The 13726-nt window shown below is 35.9% G+C and overlaps 1 protein-coding gene across 2 annotated transcripts; it reads left to right on the forward strand.

The window, feature by feature from the left end:
- The first annotated feature begins 62 nt into the window (after positions 1 to 62).
- On the forward strand, positions 63 to 13045 carry LOC128236810 (stomatin-like protein 1). Of its 2 annotated transcripts, none has more exons than XM_052951919.1 (10): positions 63 to 198; positions 461 to 656; positions 1700 to 1809; positions 3163 to 3229; positions 3461 to 3543; positions 3848 to 4051; positions 8809 to 8864; positions 9073 to 9185; positions 9895 to 10137; positions 10428 to 13045. In XM_052951919.1, the coding sequence occupies exons 2-10, from the start codon at positions 473 to 475 to the stop codon at positions 10643 to 10645; spliced, it is 1278 nt and encodes a 425-aa protein (XP_052807879.1). In that variant the 5' UTR covers positions 63 to 198; positions 461 to 472; the 3' UTR covers positions 10646 to 13045. The 2 variants fall into 2 exon arrangements, with proteins under 2 accessions (XP_052807879.1, XP_052807880.1); XM_052951920.1 differs by having other exon boundaries at positions 1706 to 1809.
- Positions 13046 to 13726: the final 681 nt, after the last annotated feature.

A 13726-nucleotide genomic window follows, 5' to 3' on the forward strand; every position in this document is an offset into this window, starting at 1 on the left:
ATAAATCTACTTTATTGTATGAATAGTCGATTAAACACTAAATACTCTAAAAGACGCTGCCCAATTAAAGCGTTGATTGCATTGTGCAATACAATATTAATATTCTTCATGGAATGTTAATTATTCGATTTAATAAGAACCAATACGTGATTGTTAATGTTATTTCATTGTTTGATATATTTCAATTATAACTGCAAGGTAATATGGCCATGTAACATATTTTCGCATCTTTTAAGGTTACATATCACTGATTATAAAGTAATGTTCAGTGATAGTTTTTAGATTTTATTTAAACTTGCTATACATAAAAGTAGAAAGAACAGTTTGTAAAAACCTAGATGTTGCTGGATAATATAATTGATGTCTGGATTGTTCAACTAAATTGCTCTTTATTATTTGATGCTACAAGTACAATTTAGTTTATTATTTACATTAAAGTATGATCTATTTTGTGCACCAGATGAGGTAAACTATGGCAGCAAAATACACCAGACTTTCTACGGAGGACCCAGACAGAGGCCAGAGGGTAACGTTTGACTTCTCCTCTTATAACGCATTTGGAACAGGGGAAATCGCAGATAAAAACTACAAGTCCATCTTCTCATATGGACTAGATGACAAGCGCATGGCTCAAAATGGCCTCTCTGTATCAGTTGGTGCGTAGTTTATAGTTTATGAATTTCCTTTTTGGTGTTTGATCAGAATAATAACAATAAACAAAGTAATTCAATTTGGTTTATAATTGTCTCTAACATAAAGTCTGTGAAAGACTACTTCTTACAAACATAAATCTCTATAACTGGGTTTAGAACAGTACAGTCGAGTAAGGGATTCCGAATCAGTAAGGACAAATCCAGTGCTGTATTAATATTAGGATAGTCAGTTAAATGAAACAATACTTGTTCAGGAGCTCATATAGACTAGATTTATATTACTTTCAAGTTATGATGAGACTTCTGTAGTTCATATATCTTGTTGTCTAAATATACACACTCGTTGTAGGAATTCCGAATCAATTGAAGGTGTTTAGGATCACGTGATATGTTTGGCTGTTTTATCCAATCACTGCATCATCTGTTCTCTGAAGTTGGGGGTCGTTTCAAAACCAACTTGAATTGTCAAACACATGTATGTTGAAACAAACATGGATAAAGCCAAAGATTTTCGATGTAAAATCAATATTTAATCTCAACATATTTTTGTGGGGTGCTAGCATCTGTTAAAGTAAATATCAATTTTATGTAAAAACCCAAAATAACAAGTATTTACCACTTGTTTACCTATTTATTTGATGTTGTTTCACCCAAAGCTCATTTCCATTACTGGTGCGTCAGTAAAATTGTTCCATGTGCGATATTTGTAAACATGTACACAAAGGCAGTTTTGATGTGTACACGTTCTAAAATTGTTGTAAGCAATAACAAAGCATCAAACACAATACATATGTAAGAAAAATTTCATATGCAGGTCATTCTCAGATATTTTCAGGTAAATTTAAACGACTGATTCGGAACTACCCCTGATTCGGAATCCCTTATTAAACTGTAAGTTTTGAATATTAATGGTTTAATACAAAAAAAAAATAAAAAAATGAAAAAAAAAAAGTTCAGTTGTTGATGTTTTGAATATGAAGTTAATGGTGCAGCTTGTAAGAATCAACCTATAGGTTTGTATTGATTTGTGACAATTTGGCTTTGAGTTTCAGTGAAGGAGCCTCTGTTGTCAAGGGTATGCAGGTACCTGATCACTGTGCTGTGTGTGCTGTTCTGCATCGCCACATTCCCCATCTCAGCCATATTTGTCATAAAGGTTAGTGTGCTAATATATATATGATTTAGTGGACTATGACAATCAAAAATAGGTATTATACTTCAAAATTTGTCACTTTGACATCCTTTGAAGTAAACTTTACGCAAGAAGTCTGTAGGATTTACCGAATATAATTGTTTTCAAACTTTTTATGTAAGGCTCTTTTTTTCCATACATTTTTTTTCAAAAGCCCTACCATTTCTACTTTTCTGTGAAAATAGATTGAAAAATAATAGTGTGTAATATATATGTAATAAATGCACATTAATAGTTATAATATTCATAAATTGTCCTCAGAATGACCTAGGATGCAAGAAATGAAGCACTCAATTTCAAATTTTTCGGGGAGACCTGTCCCCTAGCTGCCCAATTACTTTAATAAGATTATAGGCAAGTCCATCAAACACATGTACAACATAATTGGTCAAAAAGTTCAGATGACCTTTAATTCTTCAAAAGTTAAGATCCCTGCTATCCCTACTTTTTGCCCGTAAAAACCCAACTTTTTGAAATTTTGCATACTTTTAAAAAAACAAAACACTCCTATCTTTATCCATACCTTTTGTTTTTTTCTTGAAGGTTGTTTTGTTTTAAGAGTCATATTCCTGAAACTATGATGTTTCATTTACTGATTGCGTCATATTTACTTGAAGATCCATCTTTGCTTGCAATGGTTTATTTAACTCCTAAATTTGAAAAGACAGAGTGCTGATGGATCCACCTTATTATCCCCGCCTTGAAAAGGCGAGAAGATATAGTAATGGTAGGCGTGCATGCGTGTGTGCGTCCACCCGTCCCACATTCATTTCTTTGCATCTCCTCTTACATTTCTCATGCGATTTCTACCAAACTTTCACAGATTGATGATCATAAAGTGAAGCAGCGCATATTTTCGAGCTTTTGCGATTCGACCATTTTTGAAAGAGGAATTTGCTTTGCTTATTTTACATTTAAAATTGGTTTCTTCGCAACTCCTCTTACATTTTTCATTCGATTTTTACCAAACTTTCACAGATTTATGATCATAAAGTGAAGCAACGCATATTGTCGGGCTTTCCTGATTCGACTATTTTTTGAAAGAGTTATTGACCTTTGCTTATTTTACATTTAAAATTGGTTTCTTCGCAACTGCTCTTACGTTTTTCATGGGATTTCTACCAAACTTTCAAAGATTGATGACTATAAAGTGATGCAGCGCATATTGTCTGGATAAAACCCAGTCTCAGCAATTTTAGCCTTTTTAAAGTGATAAAACATGTCTTTGCATACCCAATTGTGTTATTGATTTAGTTGGTCTAACACAAACTTATTTTAATCATTCTTTACTGATGTTCAATATTTGTTTATTTGCAGACAGTGTCGGAATGTGAGAGACTGGTTGTGTTCAGACTGGGACGGCTACAGAAGGTCAAGGGCCCTGGTGAGCTTCAGATAGTGACAATATATATGGGATGGAAAAATGAATGAATTAAACTTCGGACGATACGGTTTAATGATAACTGATGTAATGTCTATTGCGCAACACAATATTTAAAAAAAATAATGTATGTTCAATCATACTATTAGTTTCACAAAAAACAATGATTTCTTTGGTACTTATATATATATATATATATATATGTATAGCATTTATCAACCTTCTTTTTTCCAGGTGTTAACTTTGTGCTGCCATGTATTGACAGGGTGAAGAAAGTTGATATGAGAATAAAGGCATTTAATGTCCCTCCTATACAGGTAATCTAATTATACACATTTGCAACAAATACAACTTACATGTTTGCTTTTACAGAGTAATAACATTTATGTAAAGATATTAACTTCTACTATTTTCAGATGTACATGTAATGTTATTTCATGAGGCAGTAAAATTCATTGTCTTCTACCAACTCTGGAAAGCCTGCATATTCGTAAAATGTGTATCTGGTATTGTAAAAAAAAATCATACATATATCTCCCACTTCTATAATGATATAAATGTGTCATATATTGGGAACCTTTTTCCCAATAACGAAAGATACTTCTACTTCATTTCTTTCAGCTGATAACAACAGATGCGGGCATCATAGAGCTGGGTGCCGATGTGTATTTCAGGATCACTGATGCGATCAAGTCTGTGACAAATGTACAGGACATGAACACGTCTCTGCGTGGGCTTGTTAGAAACTCTGTGATGAACTCGCTCACAAAACATGACCTGCAGGATATAGAGAATAAACAGATAGTTCTCATGGAGCAAGTCAAGGTAATATAAGTTGTCATGGAGTGAGTCAAGGTAATGTAAGTTGTCATGGAGCAAATCAAGGTAATGTTAGTTGTCATGGAGTGAGTCAAGGTAATGTAAGTTGTCATGGAGCAAGTCAAGGTAATGTTAGTTGTCATGGAGTGAGTCAAGGTAATGTAAGTTGTCATGGAGCAAATCAAGGTAATGTTAGTTGTCATGGAGTGAGTCAAGGTAATGTAAGTTGTCATGGAGCAAGTCAAGGTAATGTTAGTTGTCATGGAGTGAGTCAAGGTAATGTAAGTTGTCATGGGGCAAATCAAGGTAATGATAGTCATCATTGAGCTAGTCAAGGTAATGATAGTCATCATTGAGTAGGTCAAGGTAATGTTAGGAGTCTTCATGGAGCAAGTCAAGGTAATGTTAGTCCTCATGGAGCAAGTCAAGGTAATGTTAGTCCTCATTGAGTAAGTCAAGGTAATATAAGTTGTCATGGAGTGAGTCAAGGTAATGTAAGTTGTCATGGAGCAAATCAAGGTAATGTTAGTTGTAATGGAGTGAGTCAAGGTAATGTAAGTTGTCATGGAGCAAGTCAAGGTAATGTTAGTTGTCATGGAGTGAGTCAAGGTAATGTAAGTTGTCATGGAGCAAATCAAGGTAATGATAGTCATCATTGAGCAAGTCAAGGTAATGTTAGTCATCATTGAGTAGGTCAAGGTAATGATTGGAGTCTTCATGGAGCAAGTCAAGGTAATGTTAGTCCTCATGGAGCAAGTCAAGGTAATGTTAGTCCTCATTGAGTAAGTCAAGGTAATATAAGTTGTCATGGAGTGAGTCAAGGTAATGTAAATTGTCATGGAGCAAATCAAGGTAATATTAGTTGTCATGGAGTGAGTCAAGGTAATGTAAGTTGTCATGGAGCAAGTCAAGGTAATGTTAGTTGTCATGGAGTGAGTCAAGGTAATGTAAGTTGTCATGGAGCAAATCAAGGTAATGATAGTCATCATTGAGCAAGTCAAGGTAATGTTAGTCATCATTGAGTAGGTCAAGGTAATGATAGGAGTCTTCATGGAGCAAGTCAAGGTAATGTTAGTCATGATGGAGCAAATCAAGGTAATGAAAGTCGTCATGGAGCAAATCAAAGTAATGAAAGTCTTCATGGAGCAAGTCAAGGTAATGATAATCGTCATGGAGCAAATCAAGGTAATGAAAGTCGTCATGGAGCTAGTCAAGGTAATGATAATCGTCATGGAGCAAATCAAGGTAATGTAAGTCGTCATGGAGCAAATCAAGTTGATGATAGTCATCATTGATTAAGTCAAGGTAATGATAGGAGTCATCATTGTGCAAATCAAGGTGATGAAAGTCGTCATGGAGCAAATCAAGGTTATGATAGTCATCATGGAGCAAACCAAGGTAATGATAGGAGTCGTCATGGAGCAAATCAAGGTAATGAAAGTCTTCATGGAGCAAGTCAAGGTTATGTTAGTCATGATGGAGCAAATCAAGGTAATGTTAGTCATGATGGAGCAAATCAAGGTAAGTCGTCATGGAGCAAATCAAGGTAATGAAAGTTGTCATGGAGCAAATCAAGGTAATGAAAGTCGTCATGGAGCAAATCAAGGTGATGATAGTCATCATGGAGCAAACCAAGGTAATGATAGTCATCATTGAGTAAGTCAAGGTAATGATAGGAGTCATCATGGAGCAAGTCAAGGTAATGATAGTCATCATGGAGCAAATCAAGGTAATGATAGTCAACATTGAGTAAGTCAAGGTAATGATAGGAGTCATCATGGAGCAAATCAAGGTGATGATAGTCATCATGGAGCAAATTAAGGGCTGAAAGTCGTCATGGAGCAAATCAAGTTGATGATAGTCATCATTGATTAAGTCAAGGTAGTGATAGGAGTCATCATGAAGCAAATCAAGGTGATGATAGTCATTATGGAGCAAATCAAGGTAATGAAAGTCGTACTGGAGCAAATTAAGTTGATGATAGTCTTCATGGAGCAAACCAAGGTAATGAAAGTCGTCATGGAGCAAACCGAGGTAATGAAAGTCGTCATGGAGCAAATCAAGGTAATGAAAGTCGTAAGGGAGCAAACCAAGGTAATGAAAGTCGTCATGGAGCAAACCAAGGTAATGAAAGTGGTCATGGAGCAAACCAAGGTAATGAAAGTCGTCATGGAGCAAACCAAGGTAATGAAAGTCGTCATGGAGCAAACCAAGGTAATGTTAGTCATAATGGAGCAAACCAAGGTGATGATAGTCATAATGGAGCAAACCAAGGTAATGATTGTCATCATGGAGTGTGTTAAGGTAATGACAGTGTTCATGGAGTGAGTCAAGGTAATGATAGTGTTCATGGAGTGAGTCATGGTAATGAAAGGGTTCATGGAGTGAGTCAATGTAATGATAGTGTTCATGGAGGGAGTCAAGGTAATGATAGTGTGCATGGAGTGAGTCAAGGTTAATTGGTAAAGATTGTGTTCATGGAGTGAGTCATGGTAATGATAAAGTTCATGGAGTGAGTCAAGGTAATGATAGGCTGTATGGAGTGAGTCAAGGTAATGAAAGTGTTCATGGAGTGAGTCAAGGTAATGGTAGTGTTCATGGAGTGAGTCAATGAAATGATAGTGTTCATGGAGTGAGTCAAGGTAATGATAGGCTATATGGAGTGAGTCAAGGTAATGATAGTGTTCATGGAGTGAGTCACGGTAATGGTAGTGTTCATGGAGTGAGTTAAGGTAAATTGGTAATGATAGTGTTCATGGAGTTAGTCAAGGAAATGATAGGGTTCATGGAGTGAGTCAAGGTAATGATAGTGTTCATGGAGTAAGTCAAGGTAATGATAGGGTTCATGGAGTGAGTCAAGGTAATGATAGTCATGATGGAGCATATCAAGGTAATGAAAGTCGTCATGGAGCAAATCAAGGTAATGAAAGTTGTCATGGAGCAAATCAAGGTAATGAAAGTCGTCATGGAGCAAATCAAGGTAATGAAAGTGGTCATGGAGCAAACCAAGGTAATGAAAGTCGTCATGGAGCAAACCAAGGTAATGAAAGTCGTCATGGAGCAAACCAAGGTAATGAAAGTCGTCATGGAGCAAACCAAGGTAATGAAAGTCGTCCTGGAGCAAACCAAGGTAATGTTAGTCATAATGGAGCAAACCAAGGTGATGATAGTCATAATGGAGCAAACCAAGGTAATGATTGTCATCATGGAGTGTGTTAAGGTAATGACAGTGTTCATGGAGTGAGTCAAGGTAATGATAGTGTTCATGGAGTGAGTCATGGTAATGAAAGGGTTCATGGAGTGAGTCAATGTAATGATAGTGTTCATGGAGGGAGTCAAGGTAATGATAGTGTGCATGGAGTGAGTCAAGGTTAATTGGTAAAGATTGTGTTCATGAAGTGAGTCATGGTAATGATAAAGTTCATGGAGTGAGTCAAGGTAATGATAGGCTGTATGGAGTGAGTCAAGGTAATGAAAGTGTTCATGGAGTGAGTCAATGTAATGGTAGTGTTCATGGAGTGAGTCAATGAAATGATAGTGTTCATGGAGTGAGTCAAGGTAATGATAGGCTATATGGAGTGAGTCAAGGTTATGATAGTGTTCATGGAGTGAGTCACGGTAATGGTAGTGTTCATGGAGTGAGTTAAGGTAAATTGGTAATGATAGTGTTCATGGAGTTAGTCAAGGAAATGATAGGGTTCATGGAGTGAGTCAAGGTAATGATAGTGTTCATGGAGTGAGTCAAGATAATGGTAGTGTTCATGGAGTGAGTTAAGGTAAATTGGTAATGATAGTGTTCATGGAGTGAGTCAAGGTAATGATAGGGTTCATGGAGTGAGTCAAGGTAATGATAGTGTTCATGGAGTGAGTCATGGTAATGATAGTGTGCATGGAGTGAGTCAAGGTTAATTGGTAATGATTGTGTTCATGGAGTGAGTCAAGGTAATGATAGTGTTCATGGAGTGAGTCAAGGTAATGATAGGCTATATGGAGTGAGTCAATGTAATGATAGTGTTCATGGAGTGACTCAAGGTAATGGTAGTGTTCATGGAGTGAGTCACGTTAATGGTAGTGTTCATGGAGTGAGTTAAGGTAAATTGGTAATGATAGTGTTCATGGAGTTAGTCAAGGTAATGATAGTGTTCATGGAGTGAGTCGAGGCAAATTGGTAGTGTTCAAGGAGTGAGTCAAGGTGATGGTAGTGTTTATGGAGTGAGTCAATGTATTGATAGTTGTCATGGAGCAAGTCAAGGTAATGGTTGTGGTTATTGAGAGACTCATGGTAATTAAAGTGTTCATTGAGTGTGTCACGGAAATTGTGGTTGTAATTGAGCAAGTCAAGATTATGGTAGTCGTCATGGAGTGAGTCATGGTAGTGATAGTTGTCAAGGAGCAAATCAAGGAAACAGTAGGGGTCATGGAGCAAGTCAAGGTAATGATAGACCTCATGGAGTGAGTCACAGTAATGGTGGTTCTCATGGAGCAACTCAAGAGGTAATGTTAGTCCTAGGGGAAGGGTGTGAAGGCAATGATAGTTCTCATAGAGCAATTCAAAAGTAACTATCACCCTCATGGAGAATGTCAAATGTATGTTATACTTATGCTCAGGTTGTTGTTTGTATTGAGTAGAATTTATTTTATGATAGAAACCGCAATCAAGAATGGGAATTCAAATCCTATTTATTATTCAAAACATATAAGGCACACAATAATGAAACTAACAATCATTGTATGTGGAGTTTATGATTATTTCCCAATTTCAGGAGAGCTGTAACAACACTGCTGTTCCCTGGGGCGTAGTGCTAGAGAGAATACAACTGTGAGTAATCTTGTAGTTGAAAAGATGTTCAGTGATCTGCTTAAGCCTTAAGCCAATATTAAAATTCGGTATTTACCATAAGAATAAAAAAATACATGTTATATCTAAATTATGTTGTACCATGGAGTTTAAACGTTAATAAAATGAAACATTGAATGAAACAATACCTTTTTTCTCCTAACTTGTTATTTAAACTTGTTTCTTTTAGGTCTCCCATCAAGGTGTTACAGGCTGCAAAGGACCCTGGCATACTTCCAGGGCTTGGGGGCCAGGGAGGGATCTCACAGGTGTTCCAGCAATTAACTCAGTCCCTGTTTCCAGGTACCTATGTTCAATAATGTTAAATGTCATTGTTAAGACTGGGGTTTATGATCAGCAACTGCAGCCCAAGTATATAAAAAGCCAAAAACACAGCAAGTAGCCTACAGTTTTTAAGCAGTATAGAAGTGGACCGTGTTTTCTGTGTACAATGGAGACTATGGTAGATAATTTTAGTAAAAGGGCTATTGTTCTCACTTGTTTTCAATAACTTTCATAGTGAGAAGTAATTTTTTGAGGTATCATTTCGAAGAGTCAATTACTAGTTGACAATTTTGTCATGATTTGGTGTTAAGTTCTCAAGCTTGTGTGTTGTTTTTTCAATAAAAAATTGAGTTATTGTAATACCCTTGGCCTTGTTCATGTTGGCGTGCAAAATATTTAACCTTGGCCTTAATAATATTCTTCTAGATATTCACATCAAACTTGGTACACCTGATACCAATGCATACTTGTGTTGTTGGGTTCAGAACTATGGCTTTAATAACTTTGGAGTTATGCCCCTTGCTTGACTGAAAACAACAACAACAAGCCATGGCATTCCCTTGCAATGCTCTTGTTTCATAGTTAAATTATTATTATCCAAGTACTTCACCAACTTAAGATTAAACACTTACATGAAGTACTAGGATAATAATATTTTATCATATAAAATTATTATAGCCATAGTTATGGGCCTAGCTAACTAGTTCACAACCGCCTTCCAATTCAGATATGGCCCCGTCCATGACTACCAAGAAACAAGAGGTCAACATGGAAACTGTTGCCATGGGTGATGCAGACGGGGCGGTTGGGTGTGAGGATGTTGCCGTGGAGGTAAAGGTTACGCCCGGTAGTCTTGTGGATCTTGTCCGTGGGGTACTCGGGGAGAGTTTGGTGAGGGCTGTTGGAGCCACATACCAGTTTAAGCTGTCCGGACCCAGCGGCGGCACATTCTACCTGGATCTCAGTCATGGTAAGATTCACTTGTTCATATGTTTATACATACTGGAATGGACTACAATGCTGAACAGTTTTACATAGCAAAGTGAACATGAGCTTCGTTAGCACTTGTTCTTATATTTAAAGCGGAGTATGTGTGTGTTTCTTTTTCTTTATCTGAAGAATTGTATTAGATTCGTTTTTGATAATAAACACCAAATAATACATTTTAAAAGGATATTTATAGCAAGAAATAATGAATACCATGTGCAGTATAACAATTTAAGTTACTGGTATTTGTATACATTGTCCAACTGTTGACAGGTACAGGGTCGGTAGGGCAGGGCCCAGACCCGAGAGGAAACCCAGATGTTACCTTGGAGCTCACCACGCAGGATATGCAGAGAATGTTCTCCGGGAACCTGAAGCCCCTCTCCGCATACATGAGCGGGCGGCTACGTGTGACAGGTGACCTCTCAGCGGCTACAAGGCTAGAGGAAGTTATGGAGAGAATTATAAATAAGTTATGGAGAGAATTATAAATAAATCCAACAGTAGCACTGTAGCTGGCCATACTGTTGTCAATATTTAGTGACTTCAAATTAGTCTCCATTTAACATGAGCCAGAGGGTTCCAATGTTAGGTGTTTTCAGAAGATACTAGGCTTGGGATAAGTGAACGATAAATCCAAACAGTTGCATAGTTGCTGGAGATAAATTATTACTGTGGTAAAAGTTTTGCAAGTTCTCATGCTTCATATTCAATTACGAACCATGTGTCATCATCTGTATTGGATTATGTCCGCAAGTAGAAAACGAGAACCAACAAATAGAATCATCTTACAGTAACAGTGCATATCAATAATCCAGTAACCAATGTAAACATAGAATTAAAGATGGCAATGTTCAGTTACTTGCTATCTTGGGTACTTTTCTGTGTGTTATTATAGTGATTACTGATGGTAAAATACATCACCCTATTGCAAGAAGTCAATAAACTGCTATTGATACATACCGTTATTGAGTTTCACATTAAAGTGATGATGTGAACTGTTATTCAAATGTTTTGTGTTTGTATTTACATCAGTGGATGTTAAACTTACTATATTATTGTTGTCTGTGATATTCATTGTGCATTATACATTGTATGGATCATTTCATGTTTACCGTTGATGTACATTGTGCATGCATAGATGATTTCATGGTTACCAATGGTTACGGTTGATGTACATTGTGCATGCATAGATAATTTCATTGTTACCAATGGTTACTGTTGATACATTGTGCATGCATAGATAATTTCATGGTTACCAATGGTTACTGCTGATATACATTGTGCATGCATAGATAATTTCATGAACACCAATGGTTACTGTTGATACATTGTGCATGCATAGATAATTTCATGGTAACCAATGCTTACTGTTGATACATTGTGCATGCATAGATAATTTCATGGTTACCAATGGTTACTGTTGATACATTGTGCATGCATAGATAATTTCATGGTAACCAATGCTTACTGTTGATACATTGTGCATGCATAGATAATTTCATGGTTACCAATGGTTACTGTTGATACATTGTGCATGCATAGATAATTTCATGGTAACCAATGCTTACTGTTGATACATTGTGCATGCATAGATAATTTCATGGTTACCAATGGTTACTGTTGATACATTGTGCATGTATAAATCATTCACGGTACCTGTGTGTTTTATAATGCATTATTGACTTAACTAAGCATTCTGTACCCTCCCTTGTAAAAACAGTGTAATCTATCACTTCTTTAGGTTTCTGCCTTGCTCTCTCTAATCGTCATGTCTTTTATTTTATAATAGTTTTTCTAAGACTTTAAACCAAACAATGACTGCAGGAGTTGGAAACAAAACAACCATTTTCAGTTTTCTATTCTTTCCAACTGTTACCATTGTGTTATTTGTTTTGTCAAATAAATGTCAAGGTCCATAAGTGTTTATTAAAAATAAAACCAAGATGTAAAACTGTTCAGCCGATATGGATTCTCAGATGCCAGTTATTGTTTTCAGATTGATATGTAACAATTTCGAGAATATAGGGATAACTACTTTTTAAAGTGGTGTTAAATTTAGTATTCAAAATGGTCAATGCAAGGTCTTACTTGTAAACTTATAGAGATCTCATCATGATATTTTCAGTATTGCTTCCTAAAATGTTATTTAAGTGAATTAAGCAATCAAACAATATTGTACCAAAATTAGGCTCATATTACCTTTTTTCAGAAGTTTTGTATAAGTTTGTCTGTTTTTCGAAGAAGCAGGGAAAATATCTTATCAGTTTTGATGTAATTGTCAGTGGGTTGGCCATAACGTTGAAAAACACTTTTGATGTAGACATGTGATTTAGTACACATTTAATATTTGTCCAGTAATTATATCGTTTGTGTAGTGATTCCAGTAATTCTAAAATATTTGATAAATTATGCCCCTTGATTGACTGGTAAAAAAGGACATGTTGTTTGTGTGTGAAGAATACAGCAGCTACCTTTATTTCCATAGGTGTTCTTGTCTTTGTTTTCTGCAAGTAAAGTACTGTAACAATACTAAAGGGTGTAAATGAATGTTTCAAATTTTGTAAGTTTTCACCGGTAATTGTTAAGCTAGTGTGCACATTTAATGATCACATTTAATGGGTAAATAGTAATTGTCGGAAAGATATTGACCTTCCAATAAATGTTTTGGCTATCATTGACCAAGACTTAACCAGATTTGTACAATCGGATGGTGATAGTCATATTGAAATGTTTTTGTACTTACAATAAGTGATCCATATTACGAGTAGTTTGCGATGCTAGCAGATCTTCACAAAGTGTTGAGTATAAACAATATTTTATTTATGTGTTTTTATTATTTATTTATTTTTAATTTATATCTGATAGACATAATAAACTTTATAAAGTGATGCTTTCTTGTTTATTGATTTCAGTATTCCAGATTTACTTAGCTTTCTATACAGGGGAACTACTTAGCTGTGGATACAGGGGAACTTTTATCATACAGCAACATATAAGACCAAAAATATCAGTTGATCAATAAATTTGTGTCACAAATGAAAGGATGACTGGAAAATTCATATCCCCATCCTTTTACATGATATATCAACAGTTTTCAATATAAATATTTCCAGTTCTACCTGGGTTGATTAACTTGAAAGTGATTGTTCAATATATTTTTAGCTTGATTATTCGAAGAATAAGGAGGGCTTAACTACTCGCCCCAGCGTCGGTGTCTGCTTAAGTTTTAGGGCAAGAAGGTTACAATAAGGTTATATAACATCATTTTAACCCAAAATACAAATCATGGCCCTTGATTGACCTTTTTTTCTTTTAATTTCTTTGGACAGGCACATTTTTATATTCTTAACCAGGTTTTCATAAAGGGAAAACAAGTTATTACTTGCGTCATTGTTCGGGCTGGCTGGTGGGAGTGCAGCATCAAAGTCACCTTATGTATCGAATTTTAGCTAGGTTTGGCATATAGTGACCAAACTTGGTATATACAAAGAGTTTATGGAGACCTTTCATGGGAAAGCATTTGAGGCCCCTAGGATCAAGGTCAAGGTCAAAGTTACTGTTAATAGAAC

Source organism: Mya arenaria, chromosome 6 (assembly GCF_026914265.1).
Source record: "Mya arenaria isolate MELC-2E11 chromosome 6, ASM2691426v1".
In the NCBI taxonomy this organism is placed as follows: Eukaryota; Metazoa; Mollusca; class Bivalvia; order Myida; family Myidae; genus Mya; species Mya arenaria.